Here is a 25,691-nt window from a genome sequence, read left to right as displayed (position 1 = left end):
TTTCTGACATAGAGCAGCTGTTCTAAATGACTATCTGTGGCTCTTCAAAGAGTTCTTCCTTAAAAGAAGTGTTTAAGCATAGGTTCATCATAGTTGGTCAGTTACTTAGCAGAAGTAAAGAATATAAACATCCATTTAGTGGTTGGAAAAGATCCTCTTTAGAGACCATTCTCACCTCGAAATGCTGAGTCTTTAAAAAGGGGTACCTTTGGGCACCTGGGTGGCTCAGCTGGTTAAGCGACTGCCTTCGGCTCAGGTCATGATCCTGGAGTCCTGGGATCGAGTCCCACATCGGGCTCCCTGCTCAGCAGGGAGTCTGCTTCTCCCTCTGACCCACCCCCTTCTCATGCTCTCTCTCTCTCATTCTCTCTCTCAAATAAATAAACAAAATCTTTAAATAAATAAATAAATAAATAAATAAATAAATAAATAAATAAGGGGTACCTTTTCTCTTACAAGGAGTTAGCCCAACAAGATGTGAGTCTAATTTTGCCATTTTTGTACTACCAGTCTTGGCAGCTAGTCCATTTGAGTGGAGAATATATAGTTAACATAATTTCCATGAGGCTATTCTGGATAGGAGGATTAAAATCATTGATTTTAATATTGAACTGATTATACAGAATGAAAAATATTATATAAACATACCAGGGTAAAATTACTTGCTAGTAAATGATGAATTATACATTCTAAAGTAAGTCTGCCATAGCAGAATACTCAGATCCATACCCTAGAACAGTTTCAATCATGTCAAACTCTCATCTTCCTATCAAACTAAGTATTTTCAATCCTACACCACCATCTGCAGCTTTTCAGTTTACCTTCTCCTGGGAGTGCGTGAGTTCCGCTTTGGTGTTCCGCACCACGGTTTGGAGTCTCTCGTTCTCCTGCCGAAGTAGCTCTTGTTCCTCCTTTATCAGATGATCCATCTTGTCCCAAGTCAGCCAGTGCTGCTGCGTAGGGAATCCTGATGGATGGGTGGCTATTTCTGGGCCCCAGTTCTTAACAGCAAAGGACAGAGTTAAGCCTTAAAAACAAGCTGATTTGAGTGTATTTACTCAATGACAATAATTCTTAGTAAGCACCTCTTATTCTTCATGTCTTCTAATGGAGGTGTGAATGTCTGTTGTATACACAGATATAAAAACAATATTTTGGGAGTCTGATTTTAAAAAGGTTTGGAAATTCTGTTTAGAATGAAAATCTAAATCTATTTTGGCAAAATAGCCCCAGCAAGTCTAATAGCAAAGATGACTGTAGGGCAAGTCCAGATTCTATATAGAACCCAAGTGCATAGAGATTGGTGGCCTTAAAAATTGCTTAATCTTTGTGAAGTTAACCCTTTGGCCCCAGATAACTATTCTTTTGGTTAACAGAGGACACAAAGGGAACTTCAAAATACACTGCTAACTTGAAAGCTTTCACAAGCTAAACTCTTTTCACATTTGCAATCAGATCCTTTTTTAGAATCCAAAGCACATACTGTCCATATAATTGAGGCCTGAACTTTAGAATATGCTTTTAGCTACCAAAGTGATTTTTTGGACCCTGGAAAATGCTTTAAAAAAAGTAACAAGTAGGTAGGGCTTTTGCTTTTTAAGCCAAAACATGAAAAAGAAAAAAAAGTTACAGTCTCATTTTGAGGAAAATGTCAGCCCAGAAGTAATTTTAAAAAATGGAAACAACTGTTTTCCTTTAAAAAAATAAATAAAAAGGAGGCATCTGGATGGCTCAGTGGGGACGCATGAGACTCTTAGTCTCAGGGTCATGAGTTCGAGCCCCACACTGGGTGTGGAGCCTACTTAAAAAAAAAAAACATATATATATATATATATATATATAAATAAAAAGATATAAAATAACTGGATTAAAATAACTGTCCTACTTTTACTGTAGGACAAAATCTTAACATCTCCACAAGGCTGACATCTTTAATACCATTTTTCATTTCTATGCACACAGGTGAAGTAGTACTTTGATATATTAAAATGAGACACACTTTATACAATATCGAAATGTTTTAGTTTTGCTACTACAAAATAACTCAGCATGGTCCTCTGTCTTGCACAATACAAAAAATAACCTTGTCATTGTGGTTCCATTTATATGAAGTTCAGAAACAAGCATCCCTAACCTACGGTGGCAGACGGTAGAGAAGTGGTTCCCTTGTGGTTATCAACTGGAGGGGAGACCAGAGAGTCTGCTGGGTGCTGGAACTGGTCTATATTTTGAGCTAGGAGGTGTTTACACAAATATAAACATATGCACATACATACACAGGTATGTAAAATATACTGCTGACTTTTGAACAACACAGGTTTGAACTGCACAGGTCCACTCATATGCAAATTTTTTGATAAATACAGTACAGTATTGTAAATGTATTTTCTCTTATGATTTTTTCTCTAGCTTTATTGTAAGAATACAGTATACAATAAGAACACAATATACAAAATGTGTGTTAATTAACTGTTTATATTATTGGTAAGGCTTCCAGTCAACAGTAGTCTTAATGATTAATAGGTAAGTTTTGGGGGAGTCAGAAGTTATATGTGGATTTTTGACTGTGCAGGGGGTCGGAGCTCCTAACCCCTAGGTTGCTCATTTATGTAAACACACACATACATCTGTAAGTTATAGACTTAAAATCTGTGCATCTTATACCTCAATAAAAAAGAAATTACCTTGTCACCAGCATTCTGAAGTTGTTTATATAAAGACATCACTTCTTGTTTTAAAGCCTCCTTTTCCTGCTGAGTCACTTGTAGGTCAGATTTAATCAGCGACATTTGCAAGTTTACATTCTGCAGGGAGTCTTCTAAACTCTGAACCTGCATCATGAGAACAATCTTACACTTGACACAGATCCTCACAGTCTCACCAAAGCCTGTCCAGGAGTGAATGAGCTAAGATAAGAGAATTCCAAGGTCTCTTCTGTTTCTATTTAATTATATACAGCTCTTTTGAGTAGCTCAGTGGAAACCCCAGATATTACGTATATTTACAGGACATTGTATTTAGGTCAGTGACGTGGAACAGGGTCTTGCTGATACAGTCATCTGGTATAGTAGCAAGTGGTGTCTTACAGAACCAATGAGAACCAAATGGCATGACAGAAGATGGCTTTACTGAATTTTGTAGAAATTGTGTTTTAGCCAGTGGTGTTGGTTTGTAAAGGACTTCTTAAAAATGAAAATATATAGCTGTCAGAACTCTACTCCATGCTAACATCTAGTATATATTTTAATTAAAAATAATTTAAATGTATAAAAGTAAGGTTGATAGAGATCTTTAACAGGGCATGAATCTGCCTTAGGAACCCTTTTTCTAAATGAGAAACAAGCAGTCCTTTCTACACATTATTCTCCAGCTTTCATAAGTAATCTCATAATGATGAGATAATCTCATAATTCTAATAATGAGCTTTGAGGGAACTGTTCAAATTATTTCATCATACTATAAGCATGTGACAGGTATTAGTCAAGTTGAATCATTCTGAGCCCTCTTAGGCCAATTCCACCCGGAATATTCTTTCTACTGGGAGTTCTGTTGGAATATCCAGGAAAATATTAACTAGGCAGATGAAACAAGAATTGGCCACATACCTTGTCCTGTGAAGCCGCGAGTTGGGACTTTAAGGTTTCCCTCTGGTGTTCCCAAGACTTCTGTTCTTGCTTCATAGTGGCAATTCTGTGCTCTAAGAGACTTGATTTTGCCAACTGTTTCAGGAAAAGAAAAGAGGGAATGGGGCATTTTTGGACACATATCTAGCCTCAAAATTTCTATACCTCTATATATGCTGAAAAGACCAAGCACCAACTGTTTACATGGGGGAGCAGGGCAAGGTAAAAGAAAGGTGTTTTCCTGGGGCGCCTGGGTGGCTCAGTTGTTAAGCATCTGCCTTCGGCTCAGCTCATGATCCCGGGGTCCTGGGATCAAGCCCCTGCTCCACGGCAAGCCTGCTTCTCCCTCTCCCACTCCCCAGCTTGTGTTCCCTCTCTCATTGTGTCTCTGTCAAATAAATAAATAAAATCTTTAAAAGAAAAAAAAAAAAAAAAGGAAGATGTTTTCCGGACTCCCTTTCTACCTTTAATTTTGAGGAATCTCTTCTTTTTGGCAATTTCCATTTTTCTCTCTCATTGCCTCACTGTGGGAGAGAAATGGTAGGCTGGAAGGCAATTAGAAATCTCAAGGGGCCCCCTTGGTGCCTCAGCCGGTTGGGTGTCTGACTCTTGATTTCAGCTCAGGTCATGATCTCAGGGTTGTGAGGTTGAGCCCCGAGCTGGGCTCCGCGCTGGGCATGGAGCCTGCTTGGGATTCTCTCTCTGCCTCTCCCCTCCCCGTAACCTTCCTCCTTCCCCAATCTCAAGAGAGTACCATAATAGGAAAATACGGAATACCTATCAAGGCCGGTGGGACAAAAGCAGTGTTTGGGGATTTGCTAGGGAAAACAGAAAAAAAGTGCCTATGTAATAGGTCTCAGATTATTAAAAGCAACCATAGTTGTATTATATGTTAATAGTGATATATTTAATGATATACATTAAGGGGAGCCTGGGTGACTCAGTCAGTTAAGGGTCTGACTCTTGATTTTGGCTCAGGTCATGATCTCAGGGTTGTGAGATCGAGCCCCAGGTTGGGTGTGGAGCCTACTTAAGGTTCTCTCTCTCCCCCTCTTTCCCTCTGTCCCCTGCCTCTGCTCGTGCTCTCTCTCAATAATAAATAAATGTTTAAATAATATACATTAAGTAACATGGTTATATATTAAAATGAGATAAACTACATATTACTGTATATAATAATTATTAACCAATGTACACTCCTGTCAAAATCATGACCTCCGGAATGCTTAGATCACATAAGGCCAGCTGAAATGTTGTTCTACTAGAACAGTAGGCTTGGAACAATTAGGCTAAAATGGGAGGCCCAGATGCCACTGTACAGAGAAATGCTCATTATGGTATACACTATACAATAATGGTTAAAAAGTCTTATGTTTACTACCTTATCCACACAGCTATTTAATTCTTCACTCAGAGCTTCCTTTTCTTTGAGCAGTTTTTCATTGTAGCTTAGAACACTAGAAAGTTTTTGCTGGAAGTCGGAGAGATCAGGACATCTGTGCAGCTGTAAGAGATAAACAATCCCATCACATCTCATGGCTGTATTTATAAAGAGGTATTTATAAACAGGGCATTTGCATGGTTGCTGCTATCCTTATCTACATAGATATTTCAGGGGACATATAAACTCTAGGGGACTAAAATTAAATTTAACAAAATGTTCCCTGCTACATTCTCTCCATTCTCCAATTGACTGCCAAAATGTCTGCCCAGAGGGATTCACGTAGACAGACACGTTACATAATGGTCCTCGCTTTCTGCTTTACCTTCAGGGTAAAATAAGTAACGTACTGCCATTCTGTCATCAATTTAACTTGTGTACGATACAGCACAATACATTTTCCTCAGGCTTTTTTAACAAGACAAAAATCTTTTTCAGAAATCTCAGTCAAGACTATAGAATTGGCATGAACCAACAAGTACTGTGAATCAATACAAGGGCAAGTTTTCAAGCTAAAACAATCAGTGTTTTTCAATTTGTTCCATGTGCCCTTCCCTTTGGAAGAGGCCAAAACTGACTTGCTTAGGAAAATGTTAAATGTGGACACACAGGCTTCCTCCTCTCTACTGAAATCAAGACAAACCAAAGACAGTTTCTGTTTCGTTTCGGCATCTGCCTAACTAGGATTGACATTCTGGGCCAGATAATTCTTCGTTTTGGGGGGGCTGTCCTGCGCACTGGAGGATGGTTAGCAGCCTCTCTGCTTTACCTATTAGATGGCTGTTGCACTCCCCTCCCCACACACCACTTGTGAAAACCAAAAATGGCCCTAGACATTGCTAAATGTCCCAGGGTGGGGGAGTAATTCCCACTTCCCCCAACGACTGCTCTAAAGAGACTGATTGTTTCTTATACTTCTTTACCCTTCCCATAGTTCCTACATTTTTAATTTCCCTCTGTTTCACTTGGCTTTCACATATTCAATTATTATTCATTATGATTTTATGGCCATCTTTCTACTTCATACCTTACGTTCTTTCACATTTAGCTTTAGGGGTAATACGACAAAATAGACTCTAAGGGTTGAATCTTCAACTGACAACAAATCCAGCATACCTTACAAATCTAAAGTCAGAAGAACATAGGAAAACGTATTTTAAAGTAGCTGGGCTTTGGTTTACTAAAGGACCTGTCTCCTTTGCTCACTACCTTGCTTCCTCATCCCCAGACCCTCAGAGTCTGGTACCATTTTGGGTGTAGAGACTGGCATGAGACTTCTGCTGATGCTACTTGTGTTCCTTTTCTGTGCAACAGAGAATTTCTCATTCACAAAGTACTTTTTACTTGTATTGGGTCCTACAGCAGCACATACTTCCTAGGTCCAAGCTGTATGGCAGCAACAATGGGCTGATACTACCCCACTGTTGTAATCCCAAAGAGCCCAGGTGCCATGATACAACTTCTAGCAAAAGCAGACAGGGCTCTCCATTCTTCCACTTCACTATTTATAAACAACAGCTCTGTAAAAAATACACAATAAAAATGTACCAAATGATGTCCTCCTCATGCTATTTTACTCCCCAACGCACTCCTTTCCTTCTGAGCTCTAGCTTAGTGAAGTCACAAAACACGCACTTCTCATGCTGTGGATTTGGACTCCATCATTAAACATCTTAAAGACTGAACAATGGATTTTCAAAAGGTAAAGGAGAAAAGTATTCCCATGGTAATTAGGATGAACTTGGTAATAACAGCTTTGGAATACTTATGCACCAACAGAAAGGCCCTATGAGTTTTAACTTCTGGAATGTTGATAATGGCAGGCAGTTTCTGTTATGGCAGAAGAGATATACTTTGCAAAGCAGCATCTGACTTGAAAAGGTTCTTATAAAGCTCCTATCAGGTACCAATCACTAGGCATTACAAGGGACACAAATTCCCCGGAAGTCTTACAATCCTATTAGGAAATCAAGACTTATAGGAGTCAACTACAGACCAACACAAACATAAAACTCAGTGGTAGAGACTCAATATTTCAGCATTCAGAGGACACCTTTATGCTCATAGGCTGAACAGATACAAGCGAGACAATTTTATAATCTAAGGATGTCATAATATCAACGTAAACCTTTGGTGAAGCAAATTAAAAAAAAACAGAACTAAATTCTATTCATAAATCAGGATTGCTCAAATCCTGTACCCACTGAAAAGTTCAGAATAAAGAATAAAATAGGACAACGTTCAGGATATAACCTTAAGGTGAACCCTCTTTTATATTTAAAATTAAGTCTTTGTTTGAAACTTTGAAATAGGCTTCTTAAAGTCAAATTCATAAGTGAAACTGCATCCCTGATAATGTTCTAGAATTTACTCTCTAGCCCAGGGTAGAAGCCTCAAACTTGTTCTAAGAATTGTGTCTCACAAATCTAGATGAATAGTTATTAAAGTTACAAGCAAGAAAGTCACTTTCTTTTTAGACACATATTTATCACCTGGCCAGAAGAAAGCAGAACAACAAATTTCTTAAACTGAAATGGTTGTGACTGATTTATAGTAATAGAATTTCAGTCTACAGCATATGTAAGTTACACAACTAGAACAGCATTTAGAGAATTAGCAATAGGAGTCCTATAAGTGGGCCTGTCCTGCAAACCCTCAGTTTTAAGAGCAATAAGCTAGGGCGCCTGGGTGGCTCAGTTGGTTAAGCGACTGCCTTCGGCTCAGGTCATGATCCTGGAGTCCTGGGATCGAGTCCCACATCGGGCTCCCTGCTCAGCAGGGGGTCTGCTTCTCCCTCTGACCCTCCCCCCTCTCATGCTCTCTTTCTCTATCTCATTCTCTCTCAAATAAATAAATAAAATCTTAAAAAAAAAAAAAAAGAGCAATAAGCTAGTTGACAGGAGTCTGTATAAAGGACATTTGGTGGCTAGAAAAGCCAGACCATCAGGTACCATATTGTTCTATGAGCCTCCCCCCTGACGCCCACTCCAAGCAGCACAGTCTTACCTGTTTCATTTTCTCCAGTTCATCTTTGAGAAGGAGGTTTTCCTGTTCCACAATATGAGTCTGTATTTTAACTTCAGATAGTTCTGCCTCCAGAGAAGACACTAAAGTAGAGGACTAAGAAGAAAAATTAGAAAGTCAAGTCACAGACATCTTCACGTAGCCTGGGGAAACTTACTAGATGCACAAAAGGCAGCAGTAAGTCAGGAAACCCTAGCCCCAATTCAGTAACACGCTGTTTTATGACCACTGTCCTCGGTGAAACGAACCAAAGCTATCTTTTGAAAGACTGTGCACCCAAACGGTATGAACATGATTTCTCAGGTGGGTTTTGCAGGTTTCTCCATTGCAAAGTTACTTTCTCTTGGGGGAGATAGTTTGAGACCATGAAAATCGTGTTCCTCCTGAAACTTCTTTTTATTTTAGTTTCTATCAGTGGATTTTGTCTACGACAGTTATTACCCTCGTGTTTGCCTGATGATGACTTTCTATTTCCTTCTTTCTTTCTACATTCATTAATTGGAATTCTGTGAGGAAGAGCTGTTATTTCTCCCCCATTTATTTAATCAATTTTTAATATCAGGATGTGCCCATACATATTTATTTCATTTTATATTTATCTTATGCTATACTAGAATTATTTATTTTGTTGGTCAAACCATTCCAGCTTTGGCCATTAGGAGCTCCTTCAGGTGGGGCTCTGTGTCCTTTTCATGTGCCCATCTTTTTTTAACACTTTTTTTCTTTCTGGCACCATGAGGTGATCTGGGCTCATCCTGAATTTTTCCTGCTCCAGGCCTGGAATCAATAATTTTTCCAAGGAGCCCTGGTTTCTTCTATAGGAGAATGGTGTTTAGAAACCAAGATTTGGGCACTCCATCCATATACACACATCTCTACCTCTATCAATGTGTATATATATTAAGAAACATGAGTTTATACTAATGCCTCAAATTCCAGTCCAACACCAGAAGGTTCCTTTTAGTTTCCTCATTTTCCTACTTGAAGCTTCCTTCTCCAGCAGTGAGAAATTCAGTTCTGTTGCCTGTAATCTATTTACTTATTTATTCAATTCTAATATACAGAGTTTCAGAATTACTAACTTACCCCCATGAGAAACACATTTACGGACTAGATTATTATAGCATTTGTATATACTTCTTTCTATCTTTAGACCTACAGTATGGAGTCAGATAATAATTTCCAAATGACTTAATTCTTTTCTTCCCCACTGTAATTACGTTATCCATTTATAATAGTTAGTTTCAATTCTTAGTGTTTGCGTTCCATGTTGGTATACCCTGCCATCTTGATCGATTATAATTGTGTTTATTTTGGGGTATGTGAAGAGTATGGAAAACACTGCTATGATTCTACAAGTCAGAGCTATGTGAAAAGATATACTCCCTTCCTTCTTCCCTTTGACACCATTCCCATTCCTCTCTTCCATCCCTTTCCCACCTACCCACTGTAGGTAACCATATCTTTAGTTTCTGGTTCATCATTCTTGGGTTTCTTTCACACAAATGCGCAAGTATATGTGTATTTTTTTCACGTCCTTGTCTCTCTTACATGAACAGAGGCATCCTATACACTTTTGTGCTTTTCTTTTTCACTTAACAGTATGTCCTAGAAATAATTTCATATCGGTAGAGGTCTCTCTATCTTTCCTTCTCTCCCTTCCTTCCTTCCTTTTATAGCTGCATAATACTACTATACGGTGTGACTGTATCCACCACATTTATCCAACCATTCTCCTACATATGAACATTTAGGTTGTTTCTAAGCTCTGTGTGTTATGAATATTCACATTGTTGGAGGTGTACTTTTAGGGTAAATCCCTAGAAATGGTATTGCTGGGACAAATGGTAAGTCCATCCATAATTCTGTTGAAGAATTGGCAAATCTCCTCCAGAAGGATAACCTCAGTTTATACCCCCACCAGCAATGTATAAAAGTGCCTGCTTCCCCAAAGCCTTGCCAACAGAAAGTCCTATTTTTAAATTGTTTCCAATCTCATAGTTGAGAAAAGATGTATCAGTGTTGTTTTTATTTGCAGTTTTCTAATTATGAGTGATTTGGGGCATTTTTCTTAAAGATTTTATTTAGTTATTTGATTGAGAGAAAGAGCGCACATGCATGAGCAGGGGGTGGGCAGAGGGAGAAGCAGACTCCCCACTGAGCAGGGAGCCCGACATGGGGCTTGATCCCAGGACCCTGAGATCATGACCTGAGCTGAAGGCAGATGCTTTAACCAACTGAGCCACCGAGGTGCCCCAGTTTTGGGTATTTTTTCCCACAGGCTTGAGGGACATTTTTAGCTCTTTTTTTTTTTTTTTTTTGGTGAGTTATTTATTCATGTGTTTTTCCCAGTTTGCTATCAGATTTTGGTCCTAAGTCCAGGGATTTTTTTAAAACAAATAATTTTGCATCTTTTTTCTTTTTAAGATTTTATTTATTTATTTGACTGGGGGGAGAGAGAGAGAGAGCACAAGCAGAGGGAGCGGGAGGGAGAGGGAGAGGGAAAAGGAGGCAGAAGCAGAGGGAGAAGCAGACTCCCCGCTGATCAGGGAGCCTGATGCAGGGCTTGATCCCAGGACCCTGGGATCATACCCTGAGCTGAAGGCACTGAACTGACTGAGCCACCCAGGTGCCCCAAATCCATGGATTTTTTTTTTTTTTTAAAGATTTTATTTATTTATTTGAGAGACAGAGAATGAGAGAGAGAGAACACCTGAGAGGGGATAGGGTCAGAGGACGAAGCAGACTCCCTGCCGAGCAGGAAGCCCGATGTGGGACTCGATCCAGGGACTCCAGGATCATGACCTGAGCCGAAGGCAGTCGCTTAACCAATTGAGCCACCCAGGCGCCCAAATCCATGGATTTTTAAGAGCTCTTTACATAATAGGGATATTAGCCCTACTCTCTGTGGTATGTGATGTAAATATTTTTCTCCCAGTTTGTGAATTATCTTTTGGCTTTGTGGTATTTTTTTTGCCATGAAAAAAATTTATTTATTTTTTGCTTCTGGTTTATGAGTCACAGTTGGACAGCTTTTCTCTACACTAAGGTTAAAGACAAATTCATCCATGTTTTCTTCTAGTACTTATGTAGTTTTGTTTCTTATATTTAGACTCCTAATCCAATTAGAGTTTATCCTTATGTACAGTACAAGATATGCATCTCATTTTATCTGTTCCCAAATGTCTACTGAGTTGTCCAGGAACCATTTATTAAAAAAAAAAAAATCCATCTTTACCCCAGTGATTTGAGAAGGTACCTTTGTTATACACTAAGTTTCCATCTGTGCTGGAGTCTAATCCTAGACCTTTTTTTTTAAAATTTTTTTTTAAAGGTTTTTTTTAAGATTTTTTTATAATTTATTTATTGAGAGAGAGAATGATAGAGAGAGAGCATGAGAGGGTGGAGGGTCAGAGGGAGAAGCAGACTCCCCGCTGAGCAGGGAGCCCGATGCGGGACTCGATCCTGGGACTCCAGGATCATGACCTGAGCCGAAGGCAGTTGCTTAACCAACTGAGCCACCCAGGCGCCCTCTAATCCTAGACCTTCTATTTCATGTATCTATTTGCCTATTCATTTGCCGGTACCACACTGTTTTAATTATTAAAACTTTGTATGTAAGAAATTTAATACCAGCATTACTTTATTTCTTGGGATTTCCTCCCCTAAGGCTGTAGGGTGGCTCTCCTCCATACCTGCACTCTACATTGTTCCAGTTCTTCTTTCAGATGAGACGCTCCTTGTTTCCACTTCTCAAATGCACTGGGTCCCAGCTCTTCCTCCTTCTGGCCCAGCATTTCTGCTAGACGTTGATTAAGTTCTTGCAGTTCTTTCTCATTTTGAGAGTTCTTTTGGCTAAGTTCTGTATTTTCCAAATCCAACTCTTGGTTTTTGGTTTTTAATTCTGCAATCTAATTAAAATTGAAATAAGTTTTACAAACAAGTTACCCTACTTCTACTAAAAAACAGATAACAGAGACTAACTGGTTCTTTCCCCTCCGTAGATAAGGTTTTATACATAGATATGTACATGTACACACACACACACACACCCTTACTAATAGAACTAATACAGCACTCATTATTACAAACTCCATCAATTGGGAAATGTATGGAGAAGTGACAGACCCTTGGTTCAGTCTAACTCCACGGGGGTAGCCACTGTTCACAGCTGGGTCTGTATCCCTCCAGATTGGTTTCTACGTATATACAAAACTCATATGCACATAGAGGTTTTTCTCCTCTTTAAAACAAAAATTTGAATCATTTCAGATGTTTGGACAGCCTGCTTTTCCCACTTATAATTATATCTTACAGACTTTTATCATCTTTCTAAGTCAGTGCATTCGGAAACCACCACATGCTGTATTTTTTAGTGGTTATAGCATATTCTATGTGTTAAGACATTCCATAATGTATTTATCCATTCCCACACTGACAGACATATAAGTTTATCATTCTTTTCATTATGAAGAAACACAACAACCTTTTGAAAAATTCATTTATACATGGCAGCATTTTATATTTAGGATCATTTTCTTAGAAGTGGGGCTGCTGGGTTAGGAGGTCTGCATACACATCACTGTTTTGATAGATATCCCCAAAATATCTTCCTCACAGTGCTACCAACTTATACTCCTACCAAAAATGTATGAGTACATTCATTTCTTCACCCCTTTTTAAAGAAGAGATGGTATCTTTAATTTTTGCTAATCTGAAAGATGAAAAAAGGAAAATTAATTTGCACTTCCCTAATTAGGCTATCTTTTTATACGTTGTATTTGTTTTTTCCTTTCCTTGACTACTCAAACCAATTATCTTTTTTTCAACTGGTGTTGTGCCATTTATTTGTAACAGTACAGAATATATTTTGGATGTTAAGACCTTGTCTGTTTTAAGTCCTGAAAATGCTCTTTACCCAGGATGTCCTTGTCTTTCGGCTATTTCAGATAGACTCTTAAATGGACTTTCCCTGCACAATTGCATGTTGTGAGATTACACAACTTGGGTGCCAAACAGCACAAGCTACCTGAATACACTGCAATTCTATGCAAAGATATACTGATGAAACATTACTCTAGATCTGTGAAACTGCGTCCTTAACTTTCTGGTTTCAATCACGGTGATAAAAGAGGAAGGATTACTTGAAAGAATGTGAGGGATAGAGCTAGTATTTCACAGATAGTTTCAGAGGTATCATCTCCCCATTCCCACTGATTATAAAGCTTGTATTAAGCCCTCAAAATCTAGAAGTAGTATATATATTATAATATTCACCAAAAAACAGAAACCTAGTTTAGAGTCAGCATGGGGTGAGTTTCCATTCTGAAACTCCAGAGTTACAACTTTACCGTCATTAGCTACATGTTACTCTAGTAGCATATGCTATAAATTACAAACAAAAAACTTCAGAATCAAGAAACACTGGGAAATACTAAGTATCTCCTTACCTGTTTCTTTAAATTTTCAACCATCTTCTGAACTGCAGCTTTTTCCTGTTTTACAGTTTCTATTTTTTGCCTAAAGGGACAGTGAAAATATAACCTAAGAGTTAGGCTTTAAAAGTTGAAGAAAAACAGTTTTAGTCCTTGCAAAAATGCCTGAAGAAAATGTAAGTATATGTCTTACCACATTTCTTCCTGTGACCCATTTAATTTCCCTAATTTCAGGTTAGAAATGCTATCATCTTCATTTAAAGTAGTAATTTCATTTCTCAAAATAGAATTTTCTTCTTGAAGCTTCTCAGATTCATATCTGAATTACAGAGATTAAAAAAAATAGTTATAACAAGGCAGTCATCTGGCATCTTTGGAAAATGCTTTCTAGTAACTTCCAATAAAACAAGCAGTCCATGCCCATTAAAAAGAGAAGTCTAAATTAGTAGACTCTTAGTAATGGAAGTCAAGCTATGACATATTGACTCATTTCTTTTGGGAAGTTAAGAATTTCACAAAAAGACGTTAGGGAAGTGTGGCTAAAACACTTGAGCACAGAGACAGGAATTGAGACTCTGCCCACCATGGTTGCTAATTTTTTTCAGCGGCAAGCATACAGCTTTGAGCAAATAACTTCATTTATCTCAGTCTCAAGTCCTACTTGCTCTGGGCGCTGGATAGGCATAAGCCTAATACTAAGCTGTATTAGCTTTAGTTACAGGCCTCAGGGTTCCTAGAGAAAGAGAATTCAGTACATAAATCAAAGGACCACACTGAAATATGTACATTCATGTTTACTTTGTGATTTTTTTTCGGCTCATTACGTTCTGATTTTTAGAACTAAAAATGGTCTGAAGAGGAAAAACTACATCTAGAATTACTTTGTTTCCTATCAAGATATTTCAGAAACATGTAATATTTTACAAGTTTTTTTTTAAACCAAATTTGCTAGAAGACAATTGCACTCATATAAAGTCAAGTGAGCAATGTTCAAATTAGTTTCATTTTTTATCTTTATTTCGAGCACATTTATAAGACTCTGATAGCTCTTCAATAAAATTCTACGTTCTAAGATGAATTTCCATTGTTTACAGAGTATCAGCCATGTACTTCAAGTGCTATAAGGGAAAAACTGTAAGCCACAAAGCATGACATTTTTCCTACATTAGTACAGGATAAGGGTTCTCATCTACCAAGTGAGTTAATAATAAACAAACGGCATTCTCATAGAACACGTTCCATCACATGAAGAAAATAACTAACATTGAGCAAAAACCAAAACCAAAACCAAAACAACTATCGATCCAAATGAAACGCTAGAGAAAGAGTTAAAGACTTGACATACACTGATGATGCACATGGTTAAATGGCACACACTCTCCATTATGACACCCCCAACGAACGACATTTATCTCCCATAGAGGAAGGGAATGCCTCCTAGGCCAGGTTATTCTATTTGTTAATGCGACACAGAAGCAGAAAGAAGTCTACAGTAGCGCTCTCTTCTCGAAGGCTAACAGGTTAGTTTCTCCAGGCAGAGCAAGCAGTGGGAGTTAGATGTGGTGAGGTGCTCTTGGGAGTCCAGGGAGCTCAGAAGGCATATACGTTACCTCAGAAGTTCAACTTTCTGTTGCATCTCACTGCACGTGATCTGCAAGTCATGCATCATTGCCTTCAGCTCCTCCTCGTTTTCTCCTTGACAAGGTACACCTTTTTGCTTAACTAAAGCAGCGACTCTCTCCCTCAACTTCCTGGTCAGCTCTTGCAGCTTTTTTTTCTCCAGTTCTAACTCTGCTATCGTGGCCTGACGCGGAAGGTGTCTGTCTTGAAGGCCTAGGAGGGCAGTGTCTTCTTCCTCCGGTAAAACCTGTACTCGGGGCTGTTCTCCATGTGTCCGGACTCGTCTGTGTAGCCAGGCAATTTCACATGCTTGTACTCTTTCCAGAAGCTGTGTATTCTCCTGCTCGAGGTACTGGTGGTCTTGATAATGTTCTTCTATGATACGGTGTACGTCCCTCACCTCGGGCACACACTCTTCCAGCGTCTGGTGGGGTTCAGGCACCTTCCCATCGGGCAGGACTTCCAGCTTAGCCAAGCGGGCTTCCCATAAGCAGCAGTCACGCTGGAGCGCCGCTCTGGCCTGCAGCTTCTCCAGCGCACCCTCAAGTCTCAAAACCAGAACATGCAGCTCCTCGTTTTCTCTCTTGACTTCACCGTAACTCTTTTCCAGGCTGAAGAACGTTTCCGTCGCCTCTTCCGCTTTCTTTAGCTCGTGCTGCAGTTTGAAAACTTCCGAAGTGAGCTCTGTGTTACTTTCGAGGGCTTCGTCGTAGCGCGTCTCCATCACTCGCAGCTCCTCCTGGAGACAGTCATTTTCCCTGCTGGCGTCTTCATACAGCAGTTTATACTTGGGGGAAGCCTCGGGGATTCTCTCAAGCATCTTCAGTTTCTTTTTCAGCACGGCGACGTCAAAAAGGAGGTCCCGTTTCTTTTCAGAAGCTCGACTGCAGTCTGCACGCAGGATCGTTAGCTGTCCCTTAAGCTGACAAATCTGATTCTTCAGGTCCCAGGTCTCAGTCCTGGTCTCTTCGCTATTTTCGAGCTCGGAAAAACTCTCCATTGATGCTTCAGACTCCTCCATTTTGACCGCCCGTCTCTGAGCAGAGCCCGTCCCTGGACTGCCCAAATCCGGGGCCTCATCGTCCGGTAGGTCACTGAGGACGCAAGGTGGGCTTACACCTTCTACTTGTTTCATTTGATTTGGCAGCAAAAAGGGCTCTGTTTGTTCCACAGAATTTCCAAATAGCCCAGTAGCTGGCTCATCAAAACAAGAAGACATTACCGAGCCCGGCTCTAATTTTTGCAGCTTCTGTTGCAATCTTGAAATTTCCGTGGCCATTTTCACATTTTCCTTCACTGCTCGCTCATGAGCTCTCTGCAGACTTAAGAGGACATCTCCATTCTCTTCCAACAGCTGCTTTCCTTGCTGGAGCAGGGACATGGCTCCACTGCCTTCCGCCGCCTCCCCTCCTGCCGCCTGGCAGCCACTCTCTCTCCTGGATGGAGGAGATGCCTGCTGCATTTCCTTAATTTTGTTCTGAAGCCTGGAGATGTCTGTGCTCATCTCAGCCCTCTCTTGGTCTGCTTTCTCACAGGTCACTCTGTGGACACTCTCCATGGCCTGCAGCCCGGACACCATCTCCTGCTCCTCCCGGTCCCGTTCCATTGCTAGCTTCTCCAGCGGCTGGCCGGCCAGATGCCCCGAGGCACCTGCCCGGCCCAGGACCTGCTCGCCGTCCCTCAGCTCCCTTTCACGACTGCTCTTCAGCTCAAGGATCTGGTCGGACAGTAGGCTTTGCTGACTTTCTGACACGTTTCTTAGATCTTCCAGGTCTTTGAGTAGCTGCTCTCTTTCAACAACCATACTATTCAAATGTTCTTTGTAGGTTTTCTCCAGCATCTCTCTCTCCTGGGTCAGGACCAGAGAAGTGGCTTTCTCTCTTTGGAGAGTCTCTTTCAGCTGCTCCTGGGCTTCTGCACACTCCTGGGTGAGCTCGTCCTTCTCAAACTCCCACTGGGATCTCTCCTCAAGCTGCTGTTCCAGGAGCTCCTTCAGCTCTTGGTGGTAGTGCCCCTCCAGGCTTCGCAGGGCATTTTCACACCTCTCAGTGACTTTCTGACAATCAGCCTGACACTGGGCTTCTATCTGACAGGTTCTTCTAGTACACTCAGTTTCCATTTTTTCCCTAAATGTAGTCAACATACAGCATTACTGAAACTGCCACCAATTCGAGAAGCAAACAAAAAACAGTTCCCCATGCACAGAAGAAGTTGCCAGGCACACAATCTAAACGCTTTCTAAAAATGGCCCTCACTTATTCCTACGTAATTGATTTCTACAGACAGGATCTCATTTCTGAGAGCTAGGACTGGCAGCCATAATTAATTTATAAGACTTACCTCTCTCTGCACTTAGAGGGAAAATTTGGAAACCAACTTCTTTGGCATACTCCTGGGATGTGTTTGTTTATGGAAAATGTAAGCTGATTTTACATCAATGATCAAACGCATATTAACCTAATCCCTAACTTGGGAAATATATAAAATTCCTTCATTTTAATTAAGTATACATTGCAAGGACAGTAGTCCTATAAACCATATCTATTAACATAATCATTACATTTTTCCTTCTTATTTAATAAAGCAGCACCCAGTTAATCATAGAATGAAGCATCAAAGCCCTCAAATGTACCTGAGATTTCACGTGAGGAAGGTAAGCACAAAGCGGCATTTCACGCTTTGGGGAGGAATAGAACTTTACCCAGAATTTAGCTTACAAATAGCGTTTCTCGGACACAATAATTATTCTCATCTGGAACCTGAAAGGATACTTGTTGATACAAGAAATACGGTCTTTGAAAAAAACAAAACAGTTCCAATAACCCCAGGGTAGGCTTATGTCTGTGGGTAAACGGGCTGAGAAACTAAAGAGTCTAGTCAAAGTCTCCTTAACTGACTGGAACTTCTGGTGCCCCCAAGGTATAGTGCCCTGGGTTTCTCCATTTCCCCCTATTTTCTTACCTTCCCTCTTGAAGTTCCCTTTGGTGTTTTTCCAAGAGCTCTTTTCGCAACTCCTCTTTCTCAAGAGTGTGCTTCTCCATCAGGCTTTTAAGCTGCTCCTGGTGAAACTGCTCTAGTTCCTGAGTCAAGCCTCTCACTTTCTCTTCTGTCCAGGCGCCATTTTGAATGAGTCCTTCTCTCTCTCGGTTAAAGCTTTCCTCTGCCTGCTCTAGGCTAGCCTTGAGTTCCAACTCATGTTCCAACCTCAGCTTCTCCTGCAGGTGAGTCTTTTCCTCATCCCACTTCTTTTGCAGTTCTTTTTTCTCATCCTCGTGTCTGCAGATAGTTGTATGCTGTGCCTCCTTGAGCACCACTGTCTGGCCCTGAAGTTCTGTAATTTCATTTTTAAGGTCACTTATTTGTTTTTCTAAGACATGTACTTCATTCTCATACTTTTGCTTCATGTTCTCTTGCTCCTTTTCACAGGCAACCTTGGTTTCATCTAGCTGCTTTTCATAACGGTGCACCTAAGGTCAGAAAGCAAAACCACCATAATGTTATTCAACTCAAGGCCGTGGAAAGGTGATCGGGGCTGTAAGCTACTTTTTGCCTATGAGACATGAGACATTCTTTAGTTTTCCCATTTTAACAACTTTAAAACATGTTAAATAAGATATATTTGAGTCAAGCATAGTTTGCTTTCCTTTTTAACTCCGTTGAATTTTATTATTTTTTAAAGATGTTATTTATTTATTTATTTGAGAGCGAGAGTGCACACATGCACACGAGCAGGGTGAGGGGCAGGGAGCAGAAGGAGAGAATCTCAAGCAGACTCCGCACTGAGTGGGGAGTCTAATGCACGGCTCCATCCTATGACCCTGGGATCATGACCTGAGCCGAAATCAAGAGTCCAACGCTCAGCCAACTGAGCCACCCAGGTGCCCCAAATTTTATTAGTTTCTGAACAACTCCGGTAAAAATGACTAGATTTTCACATAGGTACCATTTGTCTTCCCAGGCATCCTGTCCAACTGTAGATGTAGGGTCTTAAACTAATTAAATTCAAATATTTCTTGAACACCTATCATACGCATTCTGTGGGCCTTGTGGGGACACGATATTGGGTAAGATACAGTCCTGCCATCCAGGAGAAACCACCCTAGACGTGGTTTTGACAAGACAAACAAGTATACCACAAGGCAGACTGAGAAATATAAAAGGTATAGAAAACAGAGAGCTATGATGTAACCTGGAGATCCAAAGAGGGAAAAATATCACATTTGGTCAAGGGTGTTCAGGAATGGGTTCATGCAAGAGGTAGCATTTGATATAAACTCTGAAAGGGAAGGAGACTTTCAAGAGATAGAAAGAAATCACATAGCATGTAATAGCACAAACAAAAGAGGACAGTTTGATGAAGAACAGCCAACTACTGGTTTGACAAGAGGAGAAGGTAAAAGAAAAGACTAAAAATATAAGTCGAAGCAACATCGTGGAGGGTTTTGGAGGCGAAGATTCAGAACTTGTACCTAATGTTAGCTATATCAAAGGGCTTTTTTGGTTTTATTAAGATGTTTTGGGACCAGTTGGAAATAATGTACTGGCCTTCAAGTTTCATGCTTGCTAGAGCTGAAGAGAATACATTCTGGAGAAATTCTCTCCTAGGAGGAAAAGGCCTCATGCTCAGCCTACGAAACCATCATGAGGAAGGGGGTTTTTGGTAGCCTCCAGACACAAGAGGAAATGCATAGAAGGTGATTATCTATGAGTAAAAAGAATTAAGAATGTCCTACATGCAAAAGCTTGTCAGAGCTCAAAGAAATGAGAGAACAGGATAAGAAGGACTTACTTTTTCTTCAAGCTCCAGTCTCAAGCGACATAAGTCCCTGTGATGTTGTTCTTTCATCTGTTCAATGACCAGCTCCGCCTCGATGCTCATATTCAATGGATTGCATTCTTCAGAACCAAGCCCTGAAAACACATGGGATCTGTTGACCCTGCAGCAGGTTCTTTCAATAACACAACTGGCATCTGAGGAGGGACATCCAGTTAAACTAAGGAAAAATTTTCAGCCTAAATTACCTCAAGAAGCCAAGAGGTTTCTTGTTTTCAAGTATTAAAAATGAAGATGAACAGGCAGTACGGTAAGATTCTTTCATGTGCAGACTCTGTGCCAAACCTTAATAGAATCCATCTTTTTGAAGAGTAGGTGGGTAGGGGGTAGGGGTGGAAACTGTTCAAAGGTGACCTTCTAAACGAAAATGCTGTGGAGTGAGGTAACTTGGTGAAACCAACCAGCCTTCTATCCATCAGACAAACTAGCAGAGGGCAGCGTGGCAGAAGATGCCTGGAGGCATTACCTTCATGGGTCAAGATTTTCAAACCCACCACTCAGTTACAGAAGATTGAGTATTATAATATTGATTTCCTATAGTGCAAGTGGAACCCCATTTTAAATTATCAGCTAAAATTTTAAAAAATAGGGCATTGGTTAGGAACCTAGATATGGGCAGTTTGGGAGAAAAATTCTCAACTCATACATATGGGTTCACTTCCACAACTGCCCATCATGGCGACTGAGAAGAACACTGAAATGTGAAGCATAAATTGGAGGCTGAGCCAGTACACAGACAAAGTGATGATGTCTAATACTGTGTGGAAATCTCCAAAGGCAGGGGATTCAAAAAGGTTTTTCCTGTGGGGGCCCATAGGCAGATGGGAGAAAGGGCCTGTCTGGCATCTGGGATTGACAGTCTTGCCTTGGGGTTTCTTTTCATCTATTCTTTCTTTTCAGTTGGCATATCCCCAACTGAGAAGAGATACTTGGGGTGTAAGCAAACCCAAGATGGCACAGCTTCACACACCTATGAGGAGGATGCCCAACACTAAAGTTCCAGAAAAGCTGCTGAGATGCATCATATGATCCGTTGGGCTCCATCCTCACACTACAGTAAGGCTACCGACCGCATACTTAGAACCACAGGAAAGGTCTTCACCCAGTCCCCTCCCCAATCCCTTATTTATTCTACAATGAATAGATACGAAGAGGAATAAACAAACCTTGTAAGGACCTGTACTTCTGTAGCAGTGGAGAAGACTATAACAGAAGTATTATGAGCCCCTTCTGAAATTCAAACTCAGGACAGGGAGGAAAGAGGCAGAATAGCAGGAGGGAGGAAAAGAACTAATAACGCATGGAGCAGGGCTGCCAGACAACTCTGCCTTTCCACCTCGCCACCCAAAATCCTCCTCAAAGGCGCAGTCAACCAACACTTATTTATTTGTTGTTTTACAGAGACAATGCTGATATTTAACAAAGCCGGCGTGAGAAAACTGAATCCTGGTTTCTGGTTGCCCTGGTCTCCCAAACCATCACCATCCCCGTGAGGCACTCCTTAAGAAAGGGAGGATTCAAGAGCTCAGTGCCTGAATTCTTACACTCCCAAGGCCTTAGATTCTCAGACTTGAGGACAGTTTTTTTGTTTTTTTTTTTAAACAAAGCAAATATCCTTGTGGTTTGATTTTTCCATTCCTTTGCTGGTACACATAAAAATCAGAAATATTTTCAGAAAGACTTTAAAGACAAATGAAAAAACAGACCACAAGTGAAATAGCTCAAGAAAATATTGCCAGGGTTTTTCTGTTTAGTTTTTGTTGGTTGCCAAAGTTGTGCAATTTTACATTCAAACATGGCCCTAACAGTAAAAACCAAAGGCACAGCCTCTGAAAAGATGATGTCGGAATGGCTTACTCTGGTCAGGCTCGATGCAACCCGTGTTAACATCAAGTTCTTCTGACAGTGAGTTCTTCAAGGGAAGTCTCAACACTTTGCCTTGTGTGCGAAATTCTTCCAGCTCAGACTGGAGTTCATCCACTTGGTCTTGTAATACCTCGAATTTAAAAACCAACACCAGTCTTATAGCACAAGCAGCAAAAGAAAAAGTAAACGACATCACCAAACTAAAAACTTTTGTTTCGAAGAATATCATGAAAGTAAGAAGACAGCCCACAGAGTGGCAGAATAGTTTTTACAAATTATGTGGTCTGATAAGGGACTTGTAACTAGAATCTATAAGGAACTATTACAACTCAATAATAAAAAGACAATCCATTTAAAAATAGGCAAAGGATTTCAAATAGACCTTTCTCCAAAAGAGATATGCTGAAAAGCACTTGAAGAGATACTCAAAATCTTTCGTCATCAGGGAAATGCAAATAAAACACCCACCACTTCATAACCCCTAGGGATGGCTCGACTCCAAAAGACATAGCAAGAACTGTTGGCAAGGATGTGCAGAAACCGGAACTCTCACATTGGCGGGAATGTAAAACAGTACAAACCCCTTGGGAAAAGTTTGGCGGTTCCTCCAAAGGTTAAACATGCAGTAATCTTATAACCCAGCAATTCCCCTCCTAGATATATACCCAAGAGAAATGAAAACCTATCCACACAAAAACCTGCACACAGATGTTCATAGCAGCATTATTCATAACAGACTAAGCCCAGTGTTCATCAACTAGTGAATGGATAAATGCGGTATAACCATACAAGAGAATATAACGCAGCAATTAAAAGAAGTGCTGATACATGCTACAACATGGATGAACAATGAAAACATTACAGTAAGTGAAGGAGGCCAGTGGCAAAGGACCACATATTGTATGATTCTGTTTACGTGAAATGTAAAGAATAGGCAAATCTACAGAGACAAAAAGTAGATTATTAGTTGCCTAGGGAGTGATTACAGCTAAGTGGAACGGGAGTTTCTTTTTGGGGTGATGAAAATGTTCTAACCTCGATTATGGTAATCATTGTACAATTCTGTGAATATACTAAAATATACTGAACTATACCCATTAAATGGGTGAATTGTATGGGTGAATGGTATATAAATCTATTTTAAAAAAGAACACTGAATGGATTTGGGGGATTTGGGGAATTTGGGGAGAGAGAGGACAGATTTTACTAAAGAAATCATAACTTTAAAGATCTATAAGGAAAACACCTCTACGTGATTAGAGCCAAGAGCCAAACCTTAATTGTAAAAGTGGCATTGTTTCATTTCTTTTCTCAAAATGTGCACGTGTATTTCCTGGGAAGGCAGGCTATAAGCAACCTCATAAGGAAGTGATTATTTTCCTCATTTCTGGACGAGTACAATTTTCATCTTAAGTAGTTAGAACTGTTATATTTTCCCTTGTTAAAATCAGTAAGTGTTTGTGATTTAAGGAAAAAAAATCCCAAATTCCTAAACTTAGGAGAGTTACTTAAAAAAAAAAAAATCAAAGATTGCTATTATTTATAAGGATGTTTTTGTCTTTTCTGGTAGGGATTTTTTTTTTTTTTAATGTTGTTAGTCACCATATAGTACATCATTAATTTTTGATGTAGTGTTCCATGATTCATTGTTCATGTATAACACCCAGTGCTCCGTGCACTACATGCCCTCCTTAATACCCAACACCGGGCTAACCCATCCCCACACCCCCCTCCCCGCGTTAAAACCCTCAGTTTGTTTCTCAGAGTCCATAGTCTCTCATGGTTTGTCTCCCCCTCCGATTTCCCCCCCCTTCATTTTTCCCTTCCTTCTCTGTGTTATTCCTTATGTTCCAAACATATGATAATTGACTTTCTCTGCTTGACTTATTTCACTTAGCATAATCTCCTCCAGTCCCATCCATGTTGATGCAAAAGTTGGGTATTCATCCTTTCTGATGACTGAGTGATATTCCATTGTATATATGGACCACATCTTCTTTATCCATTCGTCTTTTGAAGGGCATCTCGGCTCTTTCCACAGTTTGGCTATGTGGACGTTGCTGCTATGAACATTGGGGTGCAGGTGCCCCCTCTTTTCACTACATCTGTGTCTTTGGGGTAAATACCCAGTAGTGCAATTGCTGGGTCATAGGGTGGCTCTATTATTAATTTTTTGAGGAACCTCTACACTGTTTTCCAAAATGGCTGTACCAACTTGCATTCCCACCAACAGTGTAAGAGGGTTCCCCTTTCTCCACAACCTCTCCAACATTTGTTGTTTCTTGCCTTGTCAATTTTTGCCATTCTAACTGGTGTAAGGTGGTATCTCAATGCGGTTTTGATTTGAATTTCCCTGATGGCTAAGGATGATGAACATTTTTTTCATGTGTCTGTTAGCCATTTGTATGTCTTCTATGGAGAAGTGTCTGTTCACGTCTTCTGCCCATTTTTTGGACTTGATTATTTGTTTTTTTGGGTGTTGAGTTTCAGAAGTTCTTTATAGATCTTGGATACCAGCCCTTTGTAGTGTCATTTGCAAAGATCTTCTCCCATTCTGTGGGTTGCCTCTTTGTTTTGTTGACTGTTTCCTTTGCTGTGCAGAAGCTTTTTATCTTGATGAAGTTCCAAAAGTTCATTTTCGCTTTTGTTTCCCTTGCCTTTGGAGACGTGTCATGAAAGAAGTTGCTGTGGCCAATGTCGAAAGGTTATTCCCTATGTTCTCTAGGATTTTGATGGATTCCTGTCTCACATTGAGGTTTTTCATCCATTTTGAGTTTATCTTTGTGTATGGTGTAAGGAAATGGTCCGGTTTCATCCTTCTGCCTGAGGCTGTCCAATTTTCCCAGGACCATTTACTGAAGAGACTGTCCTTTTTTCCATTGCATATTTTTTCCTGCTTTGTCGAAGATTATTTTACCATAGAGTTGAGGGTCCATATCTGGGCTCTCTATTCTGTTCCCATTGGTCTATATGTCTGTTTTTGTGCCAGTTCTGGTAGGAATTTGTGATGATTTACTGGCTAAAGACTTGAGTGGTTTTGCTTTATTTGCATTTTGTGAATAAAATAAGGAATGTATTCAGAAAAAAACCCCAAAAACCACAGGACAAAAGCAAATTACATCAGATTAGGTCTGCAGTGTTTGATTAAGGCATCAACATGACCACATATTTCTCCACTTGGAATAAAACTATATTCTTCTCTAAGCACTAGCAATTTCTGACCTAGATAAGGCAGACTTAAATGCAGTTTGCCTGATTCCCTAATATTTTGGGGATACTAGATAATAACACCTAACATTTGGGTTAAGTGCTTACTAATGTTCCAGGCTCTGTTCTAAGCACTTTACAAATACTCACTCACTGACTCTTCTCAACAACCTACTGAGAGGGTACCCTTATGTTTACCAATCTTACAGATGAGGAACTGAGGCACCCACAGATTATTAAGTGACTTGCTTATGGTCACTAGTAAATGGTGAAGTGGGATTTGAACCCAGGCCCTCTTCCACGTATTAGGTTCTCTTTAGTCACTCACCCTGCACTGCTGCTCATATTCATTTCTCATCTGCGTCAGCCTCTCTTCTTGCAGAAAGAATTCAGCACTGCTGGGATCAAGGTCACCAAACTAGAAAAGGAAAAGGACATAGTTTTCATTTTCCCCAAGTGTCCCTCTTAGACCTTTAACCCACCAAAGGCCCCACTTTCTGGTGTTCACGCAGAGTATGGTCTCTTGAGTATGAAAGGAATGTGACATTTAAGCAGAACATTACCAACTGGATGATGGGAAGAACATACTAGAGTGATGTGTTCAACTAAGGCAGGGATCACTTCTCAGTGCTAGGCAATGT

General features: G+C 40.2%; 1 protein-coding gene across 1 annotated transcript in view; it reads right to left on the bottom strand.

Annotated features, from left to right (window-relative positions):
• NIN (ninein) overlaps positions 1 to 25,691 on the bottom strand; it is a 93,663-nt gene that overhangs the window by 13,973 nt on the left and 53,999 nt on the right. Inside the window, exons 13-25 of the mRNA XM_021701536.1 lie at positions 25,379 to 25,468; positions 21,835 to 21,973; positions 19,933 to 20,054; positions 18,105 to 18,610; positions 15,134 to 17,269; positions 13,717 to 13,842; positions 13,539 to 13,608; positions 11,784 to 11,999; positions 8,071 to 8,184; positions 5,005 to 5,127; positions 3,606 to 3,719; positions 2,685 to 2,831; positions 822 to 1,001 (exon numbers count right to left, since the gene is read on the bottom strand). Of these exons, the coding sequence (XP_021557211.1) occupies positions 822 to 1,001; positions 2,685 to 2,831; positions 3,606 to 3,719; positions 5,005 to 5,127; positions 8,071 to 8,184; positions 11,784 to 11,999; positions 13,539 to 13,608; positions 13,717 to 13,842; positions 15,134 to 17,269; positions 18,105 to 18,610; positions 19,933 to 20,054; positions 21,835 to 21,973; positions 25,379 to 25,468 (4,083 nt within the window). The remainder of the gene's footprint in view (positions 1 to 821; positions 1,002 to 2,684; positions 2,832 to 3,605; positions 3,720 to 5,004; positions 5,128 to 8,070; positions 8,185 to 11,783; positions 12,000 to 13,538; positions 13,609 to 13,716; positions 13,843 to 15,133; positions 17,270 to 18,104; positions 18,611 to 19,932; positions 20,055 to 21,834; positions 21,974 to 25,378; positions 25,469 to 25,691) is intronic.

The sequence above is a fragment of the Neomonachus schauinslandi genome, chromosome 9, assembly GCF_002201575.2.
Source record: "Neomonachus schauinslandi chromosome 9, ASM220157v2, whole genome shotgun sequence".
In the NCBI taxonomy this organism is placed as follows: domain Eukaryota; kingdom Metazoa; phylum Chordata; class Mammalia; order Carnivora; family Phocidae; genus Neomonachus; species Neomonachus schauinslandi.
Note: the sequence above shows the minus strand (reverse complement) of the source record. Positions and strands in the feature narration are given on the sequence as shown.